The 18,699-nt window shown below is 53.4% G+C and overlaps 1 protein-coding gene across 1 annotated transcript in view; it reads right to left on the reverse strand.

The window, feature by feature from the left end:
* Nucleotides 1-345: 345 nt before the first annotated feature.
* The window catches only part of Col22a1 (collagen type XXII alpha 1 chain), a 216,866-nt gene continuing 198,512 nt past the window's right edge, over nucleotides 346-18,699 (reverse strand). Inside the window, exons 55-63 of the mRNA XM_076836022.2 lie at nucleotides 14,929-14,982; nucleotides 13,623-13,694; nucleotides 12,770-12,805; nucleotides 10,502-10,546; nucleotides 7,575-7,754; nucleotides 5,868-5,934; nucleotides 2,882-3,064; nucleotides 1,354-1,431; nucleotides 346-533 (exon numbers count right to left, since the gene is read on the reverse strand). Of these exons, the coding sequence (XP_076692137.2) occupies nucleotides 346-533; nucleotides 1,354-1,431; nucleotides 2,882-3,064; nucleotides 5,868-5,934; nucleotides 7,575-7,754; nucleotides 10,502-10,546; nucleotides 12,770-12,805; nucleotides 13,623-13,694; nucleotides 14,929-14,982 (903 nt within the window). The remainder of the gene's footprint in view (nucleotides 534-1,353; nucleotides 1,432-2,881; nucleotides 3,065-5,867; nucleotides 5,935-7,574; nucleotides 7,755-10,501; nucleotides 10,547-12,769; nucleotides 12,806-13,622; nucleotides 13,695-14,928; nucleotides 14,983-18,699) is intronic.

Below are 18,699 nucleotides of genomic sequence, written 5' to 3' on the forward strand. Positions count from 1 at the left end.
TCAGATGGGTGCACCTCCTGCCCCACAATCAAGTTTCCCCAGCTTCAGAGGAGAGGGAAAAACTCACAAGCATCAGAATATGGAATAATAATAATTAACAATAATAATAATATTAATAATAATCTCAACAGCCAGCAGCACCTGCTGGTTTTAATAATTCTGAGGTCTCTCAAGAAAAGACAATAAGAGAGAAGGAAAGAAGAAAAAAGAGAAAGAAAGAAAAGGGAGAGGGAGGAAAGTGGGAAGAGGGAAGCAGATGAGACGTTTCAAGGCCTCTGGCTTCCCACTGGGCACCAAGTTCAAGTTTCAGAAATCTGCCACAGTCTTCTGACTTTCAAGAAACTTCTAGGGGCCTTTCACATTTCCCGGCCGGGCAGCAAGACTGGCGAAGTAGGCACACTGGGAAGGGTCACACTGGCCAGGGGGCCCAGGTGGGCCTGGAGGGCCAGGGTGTCCGGCTGGTCCTGTCTCTCCCTGAGGGCCAGGACTCCCTGGGACTCCATCTTTAGCATAGCCAGGTTCCCCAGGTTGACCTGGTGCAAGAAGCAAAAGAAACAGAAGGTGATTTGTGCTTCCCCTGAGAGCGAGGATCCCTGCTACCTCCATTCCACGCGCACCAGGACCTGAAGTCTGCTCAGAGAGCCTCCCATCGGGGTACGCTAGTCTGAGTGATCACAATGGTCCACACAAGTGCTAGGAACCAGAAGTACAGGACATGAGGGAGTGCCCTAGTTTACCATGTGAACCAGAAGGTTAGGGCAGCCACCAATGGAGAAAGACAGACAGGGTAGGCCTGGGCCAGGAGGGAGCTTGTTCTCCGCTGGAGAGTCAGACAGAACCCAAGGCAGCCCATGTCCTTACATAGTTCTAGGAGGTGCCTCTGCATTCAGAGGGAGACACCAAGTCCTGACCACTAGCCATCAGCCCCAGTGCACATGACTCTTTCTCAGGGTGTTTTGTTCACTTACATTTTAATTGACATGGTAATTGCCTGTATTTGTGGGTATCTACGGGGCATGGTGTGCTATTCCTGGACATGTACACAATGTGCAGTGGTCATGTCAGAGCAGTCAGCATCCGTATTGCTTCCTACATTGATCATTTCCTTGGGATGGGAACATCCAAATCCTTTCTTCTAGCCATTTTGAAATATTCAATAAATTATTGGGGTTTCTGACTCATGAGGTTTGCCTCAAGAAGTTTAGAAATATTTAATAAAAATGGAGCCGCTCTGTCTCATCATCACTTGAACCGAACCCATCTCTCCCTTTCTGAGTCCTGCACGGCTGCAGATGGAGTGCATCTGTGTGTTTCTCCTCTCCACTCCCCCCACAGACCCCAGATGCCCCATACCTGGGATTCCGGGGGGCCCCATCTCGCCTCGGAGGCCAACTCCAGGTGCACCTGGCTCACCTTTGGCTCCTCGTTCACCTGTGGAGGAAAAACATGCTCCCTTGGTGGTAGAGACCCATGATGAGGGTAGAGACAGGGAGTCCCAGCTGCAGGACATAAGGCACAACACTGTGGCGGCAGCGTCCCACTCAAAACCACCCTGGCTCACACTCCCCGTCCCCATGTACACATGCGCTCTCTCTTTCTCTCTCTCTCTCTCTCTCTCTCTCTCTCTCTCTCTCTCTCACACACACACACACACACACACACACACACACACACACATACACATGCTCACACACACTCTCAAGGAATGTTCTATGTGATACAGACTGCAGTCAGTGCCATCCTAAGAATAAAAACAGGGCCATATTCAGAGATCGGAGTCATTCCCACAGGGGTTATTTGGACCATATTTGAGTTGAGATTTGTACAGATAGGATAATTAAATTGTTTCTCTCCCACTTCTTGAATCAATCACTTTTTGCCATGTTGTTTCCAAAATATCTCTTGGATACATCATATATATATTTTGTAATCCAAATTGAAATTCTGCTAGTTCGTGGTGTCTTTGAATCACCCGTTTTTATTGTTTTAATTATTACATTTGTTCAGGATTCTGCCAGTCTACTGTTTTCTAGGCCTTATGCTTGTTATGGACAATTCTTTTGTGTATTTTGCTTTATGAACTATTGTGGGTTGAACTAGAACACACAAATTTAACAAAAAAAAAAACATTTCATGTAGGAGAACTATTACAGAGAGTGAAAATTAATAATAAAGAAATGGTAGATGTTAGGGTCATCTGTTTCCCTTCCTCCCAATCACCCAGGAGCAGCTAGAGTTACCTGCACCCTCCTTCCCTGTGCTAGTCTTTATCAGAAAGGATGAATTTCAGGCTGGGGTGTCACCAGGCTCCTCCTCTCTGCTCTTCATATCTGCCTGGCTGCAGGGGAAGCCAGCATTCTGACCCGCTTCCCAAGAGGCGGTGGGTCAAGGGAGCCAGGACCCTCCCCTTGAGGGAGAGACGTACTGCTGTCCAGTCTGCAGTGTCCAGGTAGTGCTGGACACTGACAGTGGACAGTTAACAGCCATTTCTGCTGTAGCTCAAAGCCTCCTGATGTAATGTAAATGCTGGCACTTATTGCCCACTGCCTGGAGATTAAATGTCTCATTCCTCCTCGGTTACTTCTCAGCTCAGCAGAGGAAGAGGAGAGCATGTTACAGTACCACTGAAACATGATCGGGGGAGATGGAGGGAGGACAAGAAAGTGGGAGGGAGTGGACTCCATCTTCTGAGCACAACTCTGCTAAAATGTCAAGTATGAAAACCTCTTAAACATATGAAAAAATTACACGATGCCAAAATTCAGGGTGTGACCAAGCTACAGAGAGTGAGAACAGAATGAGGAACGTGGCTCAGCAGAGCTCGCAGCTCACACCCCTCTCTCCTCAGCCCTTGAGCGCCACCCCCACTGTGTCTACTCACCTTTGGGACCCATGGGTCCAGAGGGTCCTTCCAGACCCCCCTGGCCAGGGCGTCCAGGCTCTCCCATGGGGCCTGCTCGACCCGGAAGCCCATCTTTTCCAGGGGGTCCTGGGGGGCCAGGTCTGCCTTGAGATGCCTTCATGTGTGCCGGGGGCATCTGGGCCAGGAGGTAGGCAAGTTTGGCTATGGAGTACAGAAAACAGAGACACTCATGAAGAATGGATGGAGGATAAAGGGCAGAATGGGAACTCCCTGCAAAGGTAGGAAGCAAGGGGCCAGGACTACAAAGACAGCAACACAAACAGCACCTGTGACACCCAGAGAGCACAGGTACAGCACTTGAACGTGCATTTCTGACTGGACAGGCCATAGGGTGCCTTGATGGTGGTGGCCATCACTGGGGGCCCAAGGCAGCTGCCACCAGCCACACAGCTTTGGACAAACCACTTGGCCTCTCTCAGTCTGTATTTTCTCTTCATTTTTTCTTCTTTTAAAATTTTTTTTATTTGTTCCAATAAGTTATACATGAGAGCAAAATGAATTTTGATTCATTGTACAAGAATGGGGCACAACTATTTCTCTGGTTGCACACAATGTAGAGTCGCACCGTTTATGGAATCATACATCAAGGATGTCTGTCTCATTCCACCATTTTTCCTTCCCCCATACCCCATCCCTTCCCATTCCCCTCTTCCCAATCCAAAGTTCTTTCAATCTCCCTCCCCCCAATCATGGATCAGCATCCACATATCAGAGAGAACATTTGGCCTTTGGTTTGGGGGGATTGGCTCATTTCACTTAGCATGATATTTTCCAACTCTATCCATTTACCTGCAAATGCTATAATTTTATTCTCTTTTAAACAGTGGAATATTACTCAGCATTAAAATAGAATAAAATTATAGCCTTCATTTTTCTCTTCTGTAAAAAGGAGGCAATGAAATAACACCCACTCCCTGGTTGGTATAAGGACAGAGTGACATGATTCCAGCAAAGCTGTGCCTGACCCTTGGTAAGTGCTCAGCAGATGGCAACGGCTGTGGTGATGTTGACGCTGGTTGCAGTGGTAACCTCAGCCACAGTGGTACTGACATCATCTCTAGAGACATTATTGGAAGTAGCAGCTATAGCAATATTGGCAGTAGCAGCAGTAGTAGTTTTTGCAGTAGAAGAAGTATTGGCAATAGTACTAGTAGGATCAGCAGCAGAGCTAGTAGTAGTTTGGGCAGTAGAAATAATATAGACAGTGGTGGCAGTAGTAGTATTGGTGGCAGTAGAGTATTAGTTTTGGCAATAATAGTAGTTGTGCTGAAGATAGCAGTAGTATTAGTAATAGTAACAGTAGTAGTTTTTGCAGCAGTAGTCACACTGCCAGTAGTAGTAGTAGCAGCCACAGAAGCAGCTTTGGCAGTAGAAGTAGTCATAGTAGTAGTATTGCAGCAGCAGTATTAGTAGTAGTAGTAGTTCTGGAAGGTGGTGGTAGTGGTGTCATCAGTAGCAGCTGTAGTGGCAGTACTGGCAATAGCAGTAGTAGTTACACTGGCAGTGATGGTGGCCTCATTGGCAGCAGTATAGTATCATCCCTGGTAGTTGAATCATTGGCAGTAGCAATAGCAGGCACGGTGGGAGAACTGGTGGTAACAGAAGTCTTGGGGTAGTAATGGAAGTCTAATGGTGGTAATAGGCATAATAGGAGCAATTGTAAAACCAAGGCCTGGGGAGAGTTCAGTGGAGTATACAAATCTATTTAGTGACTTTTCTCTGCTGAGTGTCAAGTCTAAGGTTTGAAGATTACAGAATTCAAAAGTCCAGTTGCTGGCCTGGCATGCCTTTCCAATGGGCAGGACATACAATAGGCCTGGTGGCCACTAAGGCCATCTTTCTTTGCATCCAGTCACAGAGAATCTGGTCCTGCAGAAGTTGTTACTGTGACATAGACCAGCATTTCTGGAGTAAGACCCAGGCAGAGGTGGGGTCTTCAGCCTGGCCAAGCCCCCCTCCTGCTGCTCAGGGACAAGGCCCCACGAGGACTTGTCATCTATTTCTGCAAATTGGGCAATTTGCTCAACTTCTCTGAGCCTTGATTGTCTCATCTTCACAGTAGACTCAGTGCTTCCTCCTCAAAGGAGTGCTAGAAGGAAGGACTCAGCCCAGCAGAGGCTCCATCCAGAACAGCCAGACACAGCAGCTGTGCCCGCTTTTGTCTAGAAACTCTGTAAAGTGCAGAGGCCATTTCTAACCCCCAAATTTAATACCCAGGAGGAAGAACTTGGAGTTTCCACCCATGATCCTTCAGACCCACCACACCCAGCTCCTTCTCCTTCCTTCGAGTGCCCCCTCATCCACTCCACCTCTCCCTTGCAGTCAACTCCAGGTGATGACCTTTTGCCCGCCTCATGTGGATAGGGACTATTTCCAACTGGACTCCACGAGGGGAAGGAAGAGGCCTCCTTGCTTACTTCTGTGTCCTCAGACCCAGGAGTCTGGAACGTGTCAGATGCAGAGTAACTGGGACATGACCCCATGAATAAACCTATAAATGAGCCCTCTCCCTTTGTCCATTTGTGCCTGAAATAGTGACAGGTTCCTCCTCTTTCCTGCAGTCTATGACTTTCTGCTAGGCTTTCACAACAGAGGCAATTATTTGAGAGAACCTTGTGGTTCAGAGGATGGATTATACAGCCCAGGTACAAATCCTGGCCAGGTGCTGCCAGCTCTCCAGCCTGAGGTAGCTACTTAGCATCCCTGTTCCTCGCCATCTTCCTAACACCACGCGTTCCCTATGAGGATGCTGGGAGGCCCCGGCACCTGTGTGTCAGCTGAGTGCTGCTCCTGACCCAGGGCAAAGCCCCCGTGCTGGGGTCAGTGCTGCTGCTGCTCTAGCTTCCCCTCCTCAGCCCTGCTACTCCACATGGGAGCTGCTCCCAGGGCACTTTCCAAACAGGCTGCCCAAGCACTGGAGGAGGACAGAGGGCTACTTACTCACCTTCCAACTGCTTCTCAAGCTCTTCCTGGATGAGCCGCCGCAGGGTGTCCATGGACGGGGACTCCCCCTAGGAGGGAGGTGGGTAGGTTATTCCTTTCCCCGTGGCTCCTGCCACCCAAGCCCCCAAGACTCGGGAAACCACGGCGTCCCCAGCCACCGTGTCAGGGGGAAAGCACAGCCTCCCCATCACTCTGTCCTACATCTCTCGCCCCCTCCTCCCTCTCTGCCCTGCAGGCAATGCCACCCACTTCCATACGGAGCCTGGACTCTCCCCGAGCCACTGCTGCCCTTGCCTCCACACCTTCCAGGTCTTCCGCCAGGTTTCCTTCTAGCACAAACCACTGAGCCTGTGAAGTCACTCCCTCTCTTCCCAGCCCTGGGCCCATGGGGTCTTTCACCCAAGCTCTCTCTGCCAAAGTCCTGGCTTGCAGGCATAGCCAAGGCCTGCCCCGCACTGGATCATGTCTGAGTCCCCTGTCGGGCCACCTGGCCCCTCCAGCTCCCAGGATCTTCTTTCCGGCCTGGCTGGTCTGTGCTGGCTCGTAACAAATGTCAACCAAGTCCTGATGCTTGGGCCAGGCCTGGGAAGGTCAGAGAGGCCAGAGTGCTGTCCCAGGCTCCCAAAGTGGCAGCCGTTCTCAAAAGGACCTGGGAGAGCGGTGTACACGCCTGACGGCTTTGGAGCAGAGTCGCCACTCAAGGGTGGGGTCCTACTGTGCTCATCTCTATCCCTCAAGCCCCTGGCATGGGCTAGTGTGGAGGGGATTCCATCTCCTTATTCTCCTCTTCTTTCCTGGCCAGGGATTCTGTGTGAGAGTCTCGGAAGGTCCTTCACGACCCACAGCAGAGGGTGTGCAGACTAGGTGAGCTTCCTCGGGCTTCAGGAGTCAACCAAGACCTCCTGCCTGCCCCTGGATACGGCTGGGAGGCGGGCTCTGCTGCCCAGCCTCCTTCAGACCAACCACCAGGAAGGGAGGCACACACAGTGACAGAGCAGACAGGGATATGGAGTGCCCAACACTGTGCTCAGGGCATGTGAGGGATCCCAGATGACCAGGTGGGCTCTGGTGGGGAGTGTGAGGTCATGGGGCCTGGGGAACCAGCTCCCACCAACACATACACCCGGGGAACTCTGCTTTGTCGTTTATAGGCAAGGAGGCCTGTGTAACCAGGCCGGTGAAACCAGAGTCCTGCCACTAGAAAGAAATGTGCTAAAAGGAAAAATCTACCCCTACTCCACAAGCCTTTCCTATCACACTTGGGACAAATGAGACCCAGAGGGCAGAATGAGCAGCCCAGGGAGGCAGAGTGCAGAGGTGCAGTTGCAGGTGGCAGGCACCGGGGGGAGCTCGCATGTCTGGGAGTTGGTCTCCTCTCAGTGACCTGTGCACAGGGTCCTGGGACAGAGGAGCTCCACAGCCCAAGGGATGAAGCCTGGAGGACTCATCACCACGGTGACAGACAGCAGGACAGAGGACTCCATTTTTGCTATTTTAACTTAGGCCACCCATGTTATTTCATTTAATCCTAACAAATGAGAAGAAAATTTACTCATCCCTTTTGCAGTAAGAAAGGGCAGGCTCAGAGAGGGGAGGTCACCAGCCCCTTGTCACACAGCCAGACCCTGGAGGACCAAGGCCACACCCTTCCCTGGCTTCTCTTCAGGCTCACAAAAGCCCAAGTCTGGAGTAATGTTGGCATCCTTACCCTCAGTCCTGGAAAGCCTGGCTGGCCTGGAGGCCCTGGGGGCCCTGCTGGTCCACTCTCCCCAGGTGGCCCTTGGGGGCCCATCTGGCCTGTGTGGCCTTTGTGGCCTGGGATTCCAGGGTCCCCAGGCTGGCCCTTCCCACCAGGCAGTCCTTTGTCCCCTTTGATCCCGGGGTCTCCCTGGAGAAGGAGAGAAGCACATCAGTGTGGGTGCAGATGGGGGCAAACAGGAGGTGAGCTGCTGGAGGTGCCGGGCTCTCCTCCAGGAACCAGAAAGCAAGCCCAGTCCAGGCTGACCTGTGCACAGCCTGGGGTGAGAAGGGCCCAGAGCCATCCCCCATCCTGACTGTGAGCATGAGGACATGGCGGCCCAGAGAGGGAACACCACCTGCCCTTGGAGTCGGCGGAGGCCAGGAAGAGAAGGCTGACTCCCAAACCCCAGTCCCAGACTGAGCCCACTTGCATTTCTGTCATTTGGGGAGCAGGAACAAAGTGCTGGCCCATGGACCCAACAGAGCATGCTGTAGCTGCTAGAAAGATGGGGTGCCACCATGGTTAATTGGGAGGGGTGGAGGGGAAAGGGGAAGGAACACAACTTTTCACCTTATACCTTAAAAAACAAAGAATTTCCCAATCCCAGGCTGCACCCTCAAAATGCAGCTCCTCTGCCTGCCCAAAGAGGGCTGGCTGGCCACAGAGACTGGGGGCCCAGCTGCCAGCCCCCTCCGGGTGCAGTTTGGGCCTCCGTCAGCTGGGGACAGTGCACCCTCTCACCAGTGCTTCCCATTCCCAGTCCTGGCTCTAGGGAGTCCGCAGAGGGTCATCTCCTGGCCAACGCACTGCCTGAGGTTCTTTCTCCCCTTCCCTGACCCTGAATCAGAAGTGCTAGATCCATGTGTGGGAGCACAGTGGGTCTAAACACAGCCACATCAATGGCCTCAGAGTGTACTAATGGAACTCCGTTGCTGGGATGTAGCAAAGAGAGGGGGGGGACAGTGAGACCAAGAAGAGGAGCAATAAGGTAACTGGATTGTGGCTTAGCTAGGACTTGACCCAAGTCTCTGAAAAGGAAGACTTCACAGTTCTGCAGCCACCAAGTGGAAATGACAGGAGCAAGACCTGTGGAGTGTGCCGAGGGTAGAGGAGAAGGAACACACAAGGTCAGAAACCCAGGTGTATGCACAGACTCCAGGGAGATTCAGAGCAGCCACAGAGTGACAGCCTGGGAGCCAGGGCAAAGGTGGGAGATGAAAGAGGAACATAACTTTCATTGCAGTTACTTTTCTTGCAGTTTTCATTGTTTAGGTATGCCCCTATGTTGCTTTAAAACTGTCAATACTGCCAGATGTGGTCATGCACACCTGTAATCCCAGCAGGGAGGCTGAGGCAGGAGGATCACAAGTTCAAAGCCAGCTTCAGTAATTTAGCAAGGCACTAAGTCACTTAGCAAGACCCTCTCTCTAAATAAATGTGTGTGTGTGGGGTGTGTGTGTGTGTGTGTGTGTGTGTGTGTGTGTATTTTTTAATGGCCTGGGAATGTGGCTCTGGGGATATGACTCAGTGATTAATGCCCTGGGTTATATCTCTGAAAGAGAGAGAGAGAGAGAGAGAGAGAGAGAGAGAGAGAGAGAGAGAGAGAGAGGAAGGAAAGAAGGGAGGCAGGAAATGAACATTTTAACACTTATCAGAATATCAGTGAATGAAGCACCAGTTCAGCTGGTGTGCACTTCGTGGGGGCACTGTGATGCTGTCACATCTCGTGGTGATTTTGAATTCAGGGGCCTATTAAGTCACTGGTCCCTAACCACCTGGATGCCAGGCCCTGTCTCATATACAGTGTTTCCTATTCATCGCGCATCTCCGTATCACTTTGCGGTGAGAGGACTTGTCCCACATTTCCAGTGTTCCCAGGAGTGTGAAGGAATGGGGAGTCTCGGCTCCCTGGCCAGGTTCCATGAAACCACTTACCAGGGAAAGATAAGCTCTCAGTTTATCGATCAGATAGGAGACAAGCGGTTCCCACCTGCGGTCCAGTCCCCTGGCTCCCCTCCAAACTCAAGTCAGCGCCCCCACAGGCGCCTGAGGGACACTCTCTGAGGGAGCCAACCCTGTCTTGGCCACAGGCGTGGATCAGTGGACTCAAAGTCAAGGGAAGGAGAGAGGCGGGCGGAGAGCGGAGGAGGGAGGAGGCCTGGGATTCTCTGCTTCCACTTCCATCTCCTGGGGCTGCAGGAGCAGCCCGCCAGCTCCCCACCCATCCAACTTGCAAAGAAAGCCGAGATAAATTCTCTGCAGGACCATGGAAAACAAGCGGGGGTGGGGAAGAGGGTGGGTGACATCTGTGTCCTCGCAGCACGATGGTGGCCCAAATGCAGGACTGTGGCAAGGAGCCCTACTAAGCCGTTCAAGGGAGCAGCTGTCCTGAGGATGTCCCTCTTCCAGGAAACAAACAACAACAACAAACCTTTCCCCTGTTGTTTTTTCAAGAAATGAAATGTAAAGGAAGGCTCTCTGAGTGTGGCGCCAAGGCAACTCATTATGGGAAAATCTGTTCCCTTGTCACCTCCAGCAACAAATCCGGCTCCCAGCACGTTGGCACTCTGGGAGCCAGGCACATCACGCACACGCGTTCACACATGGAGAGGGGATCCGCCGAAGCCGCCCGGCACTTTCTTTTGCATTTGTAATTATGATGATGATTTTATTCCTCAAAATAACAACCAAAAAGAAATGGGGGAAAGACGACAGCCATCCCCAGGAAAGAAGCTTCCTTAGTGGAGCTCCAAAGTTTCCAGGAACAGGGAGCAGAAGCCACTGCACAAGACGGCTGTCCAGCGGGGCTATGTGTTAGCTGTCCTGGACCTGTCCCCTGGTCACTGTGGAAAGGTCACTTGCAGCCTTGCCAGGGGACTGAACTCCCCACTCACCCTTTCTCCTTTGGATCCAGGTTCTCCTGGCTTCCCGGGAGCACCCTGCAATGAGACCAAGGGGACAGCAGTCACGCGCCAGGCCACCTGGCTTCTCTGCTTTTCCTGGTTCTTCTGGGAGCTGAGGACAAGGGATCCTGAGACCCCCAAAGAGCTCCTCTCTAACTTGTCCAGACCCTGGGCCTGGCCCTCCTCCTCTTCTCTGCTGTCCTTCTGTCCTTGCCCACCGCTGACTGACGATGGCACCAGCCCCGTGTGGACCCTCAGACTCCCCCTCTTCGTCTCTCAGAACTCCACTGCCCTCGGCAGGCCCAAGGCCCAGCAGGAATCAGCCCTAGACAAGCTCTCCTCACCTACCCTCTGGCTTGGCTGCCATGGCTTCAGCAGAGGTGACAGGCTTGGGCCCCAGGCAGGGAGCTCTCAGCTCTGAGGTCTCCTGGCTCCACCTGTCAACTTCCCCGGCTCGGGCTATGCTCCTGCCCTCTGTCCACATGGCTCACTGGCCTGGCCACAGACCTCCCCTCCAGGAAGCCCTCTGTACCTCCTCCCCACCTACAGAAGTGGCCTTCTTCTACATTTCCCAGCCTGCAGGAGGGTGGTCACCCTGGGAACAGGGTCAGAGCCCCATGGTTGACACCGCAGACACCTGCCTCCCTCTCAGCCCCTCTGTCCATGGGTCCACTCGGGATGTCTCTTTCTCCTTCTTTGCCCGCAGCGCCCCCCACATCAGCTCCTCTGAAAAGCTTTGCTAATCCCTTCGGCTAGAGTCCATCCACATGCCAGGGTCACTGGCCTGTCAGGGACAACTGACTTTCTTTCTGCCCAGATGTGGAGAGGTGTGCCTCTCCGCCTTCCCTCTGTCTGATTCCAATGCAAAGCAGACAGACCTGATTCCTGTCACAGAAGTACAAGGAGGTGCTTGGGGAAGCACCTTGGGGAGCACAGAGCCCCAAAGGTCAGGTAGAATCTACGAGGGGAGAGGAGGCCAGGAAAGGCACTCCAGGTGGGCAGAACAGGGAAGACCAAGCCTGGGAGATGGGGGAGGCAGGGACATATTATGCACGGTTGAGCTCCTGTCTTGGAGTCAAATTGGGGAAGACCTTGGATGCCCGATTAGTCTGCACTTTATTCTGAAAAGCAATAGGGACCCAGAGAGAATTCATGTAGGCAGCAGCCCAGCTCTGAGCACATGCGGCCGATGAATCCCTCAGAAAGGGGAACCAGGGCGTGTCCCCTGCATCTCAATCAAATAAGCAGAAGGAGCTGTGATTGGTCAATGAGTGAGTGCCCAGTGAGTGGTCGGCTGTGGCGGGGCCAGGATCAAATCCTTGCCAAACATGGAGCCATTGACCCAGCTTCAAGGAAGTCTGAGTTAATAAAGTGTGGCCCAAAGGCACAGAGGGAAAGTGTGTCTGGCCCTTCAGGAGAGAGCACAGTCTTTGACAGGGATGTGACAATTTCCAACCACTGTGTTCTCTGCATTTGTCCCTCTACGTATCTCTCAGCAGACACCTGTAGTGCCCACTCTGTGCTGGGCTCCTGGGCTAGGGCAGAGCAAAACAGGTGCTCAGGCAGCCCATGGTGGATCATCGGCTTCGTCCCTGGCCACCAGGGGAAGTCAGCATGGGAAGAAGGGACAGCAGGGGGCAGGCTTGCTGAAAAGAGGACCCTGGGAAAGAAATTTGGCATTTCCAGGACTAAAAGTCCAGAGTGACTGGAGCCGAGAGAGGAGGGGCGTTGGCAGGGGCTGCAGCTTCTTGGATCTCATTGAGAGGACCAGGAGAGGACAAGGCTGAGAGGTGACCTGCAAAGTGCCACTGCGTGCTTCTGTCCCACAGGTCTTTGGCTGCAGTTTGGACAGGTCAGCAGGGGGCAAGGCTGAGGAAACCTTTAGGTCCCCATGATGGTGCAGGTGAAGGGGAAGCAGGTCAGACTAGAACCCAGGTGGAAGTGATGGAGAGAACTGGGCACAACCAAGGTCTCTCAAGTCTGCGTTGGCAGGGCCTGTTGACAGGTGGGACGCTGAGGCAGGTCAGGACGCTCTCATCCAGATGGTGTCCACTGGGGCTCACTATTTGTAGGGTGTGTGCAAATTCATATGTGTCCATTCTTCATAAAGTACTTATGATTTCCACACAATGACAGCAGAGCATCAGAGGGGTCCTTCCAAGCTCAGGGCCCTGGAGACCACACAGGCTGCCCACCCAGGACACCAGACCCGTGGCCCCCATAGGAAGAGCTACCAGTGGAGGAGGGATGGACACTTGCCTCTTTGCCTGGTACACCTGTCTCTCCTGGTTCTCCCTGTAAGACAGAATAAAGTGTCAGCAGGCCCTTCAGCATCAGCAGACAGATAGAAACATGATGGTGCTCAAAGCAGACACTGTCACTCAAATCTCATTCCAGCAGAGACAGCAACCAATGGTTCCCCTGACCCAGGTCATTCCATGCAGGGGAAGGCAAAAAAATGTGTCCCCAGTAGAAAGGGGAGCCTGCAGCTGTGGGCTCCTTAGCAATGAGAAGTGTGTGACCCCACCAGGAGTGACTCCAGTTTTATAGGTTATCTAGCTGTGGGAGGGAGGCCTCCCGAGGAGCAGGCTCATGGTGTGTGAAGCAGGCTGCTGCTGGCTCCTAGTGCAAATCTCGGTCCTCTACTAGAGGCTCTGGGACCTTGAAAGCCCCCTTACAACCTCCTTAAGTTTCCTGTGCCTCGGTTTCTTCCTCTGTAAAATGGGAGGAGTAGCTTCATAGGGTCCTACGAGATTTCAATGTATTTGTAGAGGGATCAAAACAGTGGCAGGCACATCTTACAGGTTGGACAAACGATCCGCTATCTCCCTGACTGAGGAATAATTGTTACATGGAAGGCGCACCCACTGCTCAGGAGCAGCCACACCATTAACAACAGGATGGAGGGGGCACTGAGTGGAGCTGGACCCAGGGACCCCACACAGGTGTGGCCTCTGAGCCCTCTGTTGTCTCGATGTACTTTGACCCCACACCACATCATCATGACCCAAGCAAATGGACCCCAGGACACAGGAGGGGCCAGGGACAGTTCTGAATGTCAACATCAACCTGGAGCCAGACACCCTGGGCCGGGCTGTGGTTCTCTGCTTACCGGAGGCCCCCGGGGCCCCAGGAAGCCAGGAAGTCCAGGGCTGCCATTTTCTCCTTTGTTTCCCTTCTGGCCCTGCAAAGAAAAGCAGGATCAATCTCCAAGGACTCAAGCGGATTCAGAAGCCTTGGGACCACTCCAGACACCAAAGACCAGGGGCAGCCGCCTTCCCGGCAATGGAGAAGGGGTCAGGGTCCTGACAGCGCTGTCAGGGGCCAGCGGGAGAGAAGACATGGCCTCGGCATCCGCTGGAGGCCTTCCTTTTCAGAGCAGCAAACACCAAGTGGGACAGATATTTGGCAAAAATACCCAGGTGTGTGTGGCCCATTCCGGGGTCCTCCACTGAGGTGGGGCCATTCCACCCCCAGGATGCCAGGCGCATGGTGTAGGAGGCTCAGTCTTTGTGAATCTCCCAACTTGAACTTTCCTGGGAAGCCCCCACACGTGTGCCAGCTGTACACAGAGTGGGTCCAGCCCCATGGCACACCCTGCCCCCTCTGCTGTGCCTCACCAGCAGCAAGTCCTGCCCTGGGGCTGCTGACTGAGGAGGCAGACTCCTTTAGCAAGCTACCCTCATCTGGCAGGGGCATGGCCTCCACCAGGGTGACCAAATGCCCGGTTTCCTGAGACTGTGGCCCTGGCTTTCCATAGCACCCACAGGTCCGGCAGGCTCGCTGCCCTGGGCAGTGACTGCTCACTCACCACACAGCAGGTGGGGTCCTGGATAGGACTGCCGACTAGAGCAGTTATTATTATAAAAGTTCAAGAAGGCCTGGGCTGGGAGCAGACTGGTGTCAGGCTTGACTTATCCAACCCCAGATCCTATCAAAGAACATCTTCCCCACCGTGCCTCCCATCAGCCAGACGGCACCCCAGATCGGAATCCTCTAACCAGTGACCTGGCCCTGCTGGTTAGCCACACCACCTCTCCCACCACCTACCCACTGGTCCAGTCTGCTCTCCCCACCCCCTACGCCCACCTCCATCTGCAAGCTGCATGCTTACCCTGTCATCGTAGGCAGTCAGAGCTGCTAAGCAGGACACTACCCTTCCACTCTCAAAAAACATCAAACGCCCACCTGCAACCCCACTCCACCCTGTGTTTGGTAGGTGTAGACGCCTGCGGTGTGGACAACAGGGAACCAGGTGCAAAATCACATGTACTTTCAGCTGTGAAGGAGATGCTCCAGCTCCTGACCTTCCACCTCCCATTGACTTCCAAGGACAGAGGCCAGACAATATGGGACATGAGCCACAGCCCTCTCAGAGCGTGACCCATGCCATCAGGTGGCAGCAACCGAGTACTCACTGGGCTTCCTGGGCGGCCAGGGTCTCCTGGAGAGCCTGGTGATCCATTGTTACCCTGAGGGAAGAAACAAAGGCAATTCTCCTTCAGGGCTGTCAGCCAGAGCATCACCCAGCAGGGTGACGAAACAAAGAGACGACCGGATGCAGAGGACCAGGTTTCCCACAGAATCTGTCACCTGGGCCAATGTAGCTCTCAGGAAACCACTTCTTTCCTCAGAGGACACTTTTCAACTAGTAAAAGGAGCTCATAATATTTAATTCATAACACCATGGAATCGAATGAGCCCGCGGCCTGGTGATTGGTGCACACGGCACAGACCAAGGACACAGTCATGGCCTTGTTCATTCATTGATCCGCTAGCTCAGAGTCTGTGTGAAGAAGCAAACAAGCCACCGAACACGACCAGGCTCAGAAACACTGGTTCACATGACTGAGGAGCATGTCCTTATCTCATGTCACACCCCAGCAGGGGCTTTGACAAGGCTGGGAGAGGAGAGGACACTGGTGGGAGCCCTGCGGCTGTGGAATGGAAGGTCCATGCCTCCAGATCCTAAGGCTGACTGACTCTAACACCCGCTAACTTGATGCGGGGTTTGTGCACATGAGTAGCTTTGACATTTAACCAATACGATTCCTGATAGAGTAAAAATCAGAAACCATGAGAATGCTTCTGGCTGCCGCCTTTCAGGCTCAGATTCCTACTAAGCCCAAGACGCGCGGCTTCCCAGGCTGCGCTGGCCTCCTCTGCCCTGTGGCTTCCCTTCTGGTTTCCCTCCACTCAGGGTCAACTCCCACTGAGGCTTTATGGCTGGCTCTCCTCCCTGCCATGAGCAGCCAAGGCAGAGGCTGGGTCTTGTCACTCTATTCCAGGCATCTGGCACAGTGCCAGACACCACAACTCTCTGCTCAGTGAATGGACAAGCACACAGCAAACCCTTCTCCATTCACCTGTCAACCACAAGGTGCCAACACTCTGTGACCTGTGAGGCCCAGGCTCCCACCTGGGTTGAAGTGCATCCCCACCAAAAGCCGACTAGTTACATCTTCCACATTGGACACTCTTCTAAGGACTTCACATGCGTTAACCCACACCCTACTGCCATCAGAAACAAACACCAGGACCATTGTACCAGTGGGGAAACTGAGGCACAGTGACACTAAGCACCCTGAGAGGGAAACAGAGGAGCTGAGATCCAAGCGCAGGCAGAGGAGAAGACAGTAGCTCGCTCCCTGGTAAAAGAGGTAACATCAAAGGCTCTCTGTAACCCAGGCTCGGTCCTTGGTGTGGTTGCCTGAGCCCTGCGTCCCAGGAGCCGTGCTGAGCCTGGGCAGTGCTGGCCCCATCCATGCTGCTCATTATGGGCATGGATTTGGTTTGTGATCAAAACATGGCTTCCACCTGTGATCATGGGTGATGAAGGGGCCTCTCCCCACTGGATCCTCCCAGGAACCATGTTGCACGGTGTCTCACCAATGAGGAACTGAGGCACAGAGCAGCACGGCCCTGCCTGGGAGCCCCTATTGAGGGCGGATGCGGGAACAGCCTTGCAGCGAGTTCCCCGCGCTCCTCCGCCCACCTGCCCATCTGTGTCCCTCCAAAAAACGCATACTTTGGCTCAGCCCTGAGGAAGTCATCTCTCTTCCTCTTTCCTTTGGGCCAGATGCAGAGGCACAGGGTGCCAGCTCAGGCTCCAGGGGCCTGTCAGGGCCGGGGCTGGCTTCCTTCCCCCCATGAGCCACTCCTCAGGTCCTGTTCTTCCTTTGTCCCCTGTGCTCCCCCAGAAAGGAAGTCACAGCCCCGCTCCCCAAATGTTCTGAGTTTCAAACTCCAGTCCCAAGCTCCCTCCTCCTTCCAGGATGATCCCCAGCTCACACAGGCCCAGGCCCGTTACGTAAGCTGCAGGCGCTGAAGCAGCCTGAGTTGAAATCCTGACTTTGCTGCTTACGAGCCGTGAGATCTTGGGCAAGTAAGTAATTGTAAGTGGAGTAGTCACAGCCCCTGCCTCACTGGACTGGGGGAAAGCTCAGTGAAAACACTGTGTTAATGCTTCCCGCAGTCCCAGCCCTGAACTCCCTGGTCTTTCTTAGAAGCCAGGAGTCACAGGGGCCACCCCAGTCTGCGCGCTTGTTCACAGTCACCATGACTATAAGTGCAGTCGATCCCTAGACACAGTCCAGTGTTGCCGAACCACATATATGACATATATGACTTCATATATGACAGGGTCCCCCAGGAGTATAATGAAAGAATGACTATTGTCCGGTGACACTGTCACCATCCGTGTACCACAGTGAACACATCACTCATGCCCCTGGTCACCGAGCATGGTGATGACAAATGGCTGCTGCTGGCCCAAGTACCTGCTACAATGTGCTCTTTATCTTCAACAATACTTTTCTGCTTACCAAAACTCTCCTGGTGCAGCAGCCACGTTCCACCAGCAGCCCTCACACGTCTTGCGTCTCCCACGGCTCTTGATCACATGCCCTAGGCACTGTGTGTGTCCCCTTCTACCTCTGTCCCCTTCACTTTCCCAGGTTCCTCTTAGATAGGAGAAGTGCTTGCCATGGTGCACAGATAGGCAAGGGCCATGTCCACCATGTCCACTGGTGTAGGGAGTGTGACCCAGTGAATCACCCTCTCCAAACCCATATGCTAAAGTCCTACAGCCCAAGACCCTCAGAATGTGACCTTATCTAGGAGCAGAGTCATGGCCGATGTAAGCAGTTCACATGAGTTCATACCTCCACAGGGTGAGCCCTGTCCCATATGACAGGTGGCCTGATGAGAGAAATACTTGTAGACAGACTGGGAGAGCCTCAATCCAAGACAGAGGCAGAGACTGGGAGTGGGAGACCAACCCAGCACGTGACTGAGCTAACTCCCCTGCTGGGCGATGTGGCATCAGGCCATGGGTGTGTCTTCCTACAGCCCCATGGGTGGAGCTATGCTCACCTGTTCCTTTGTAATATAACCCCTTGGCCTGTTTAGGGTAGAATCCTCCATGGAAGTGCCTTGTGTGTCTCCTTCTCTTACTGCGCCCTTGAGTGTGGCCAACCCAGGTGTCAGTCAACCTGCTGACAGTGGACATCATGAAGATACTCAGCCCCCTGAAACCTGACCCCTGGCCTCATTTTAATAGCTTCTCCTCAATAAAAGGGGTCAGCGCAATAAAAGGGGTCAGCGAGTGCTCTCTCTCTCTCTCTCTCTTCCTGCGGATCCTTAAGGTCAGAGGAGCCATCACAGCGACCCCAAAGAAAAAGGTATTTTTGTCTCTTGTGTGGTTATTTTGCACAGCCCAGTTAGCCCAGTTTAACTAGAGTGACCCCTGAGCCTTTTAGTTGCGAGCAGAAACCCGACAACTGGGTGATGCATACAGGAGGCACGGAACACAAGGAGGCCAGCAAACCCCGAGAAGCTGCTGCAGATATGGGACGGTTTCCCCCTCAGAAGGAACAAGCCTGCCGATACCTTGATCCCACACTTCTGGCCTCTAGAACCACAAGGCAACATTTCATGTTCAGGCCACCCAGTCCACAGCACTGTGTTGTAGCAGCACCAGGATATCCGTGTGTAACCTAAGTACCAGCTCTTAGGATGGCCCAGAGCTAGAGAGACTGGCGGAGGTCCTACAGGCCCTGCTGGGCCAGGTGGCACTGTATGCAAATGGTCCCAGCAAAGCTCCTGGTGTGTGGGAGGCCCCAGGGGCTTACAGCAATGGCTGCTCCCCACCTGCTGTGACATATAGGCATTTTTTAATACCACATGGC

This window comes from Callospermophilus lateralis, chromosome 16 (assembly GCF_048772815.1).
Source record: "Callospermophilus lateralis isolate mCalLat2 chromosome 16, mCalLat2.hap1, whole genome shotgun sequence".
In the NCBI taxonomy this organism is placed as follows: Eukaryota; Metazoa; Chordata; class Mammalia; order Rodentia; family Sciuridae; genus Callospermophilus; species Callospermophilus lateralis.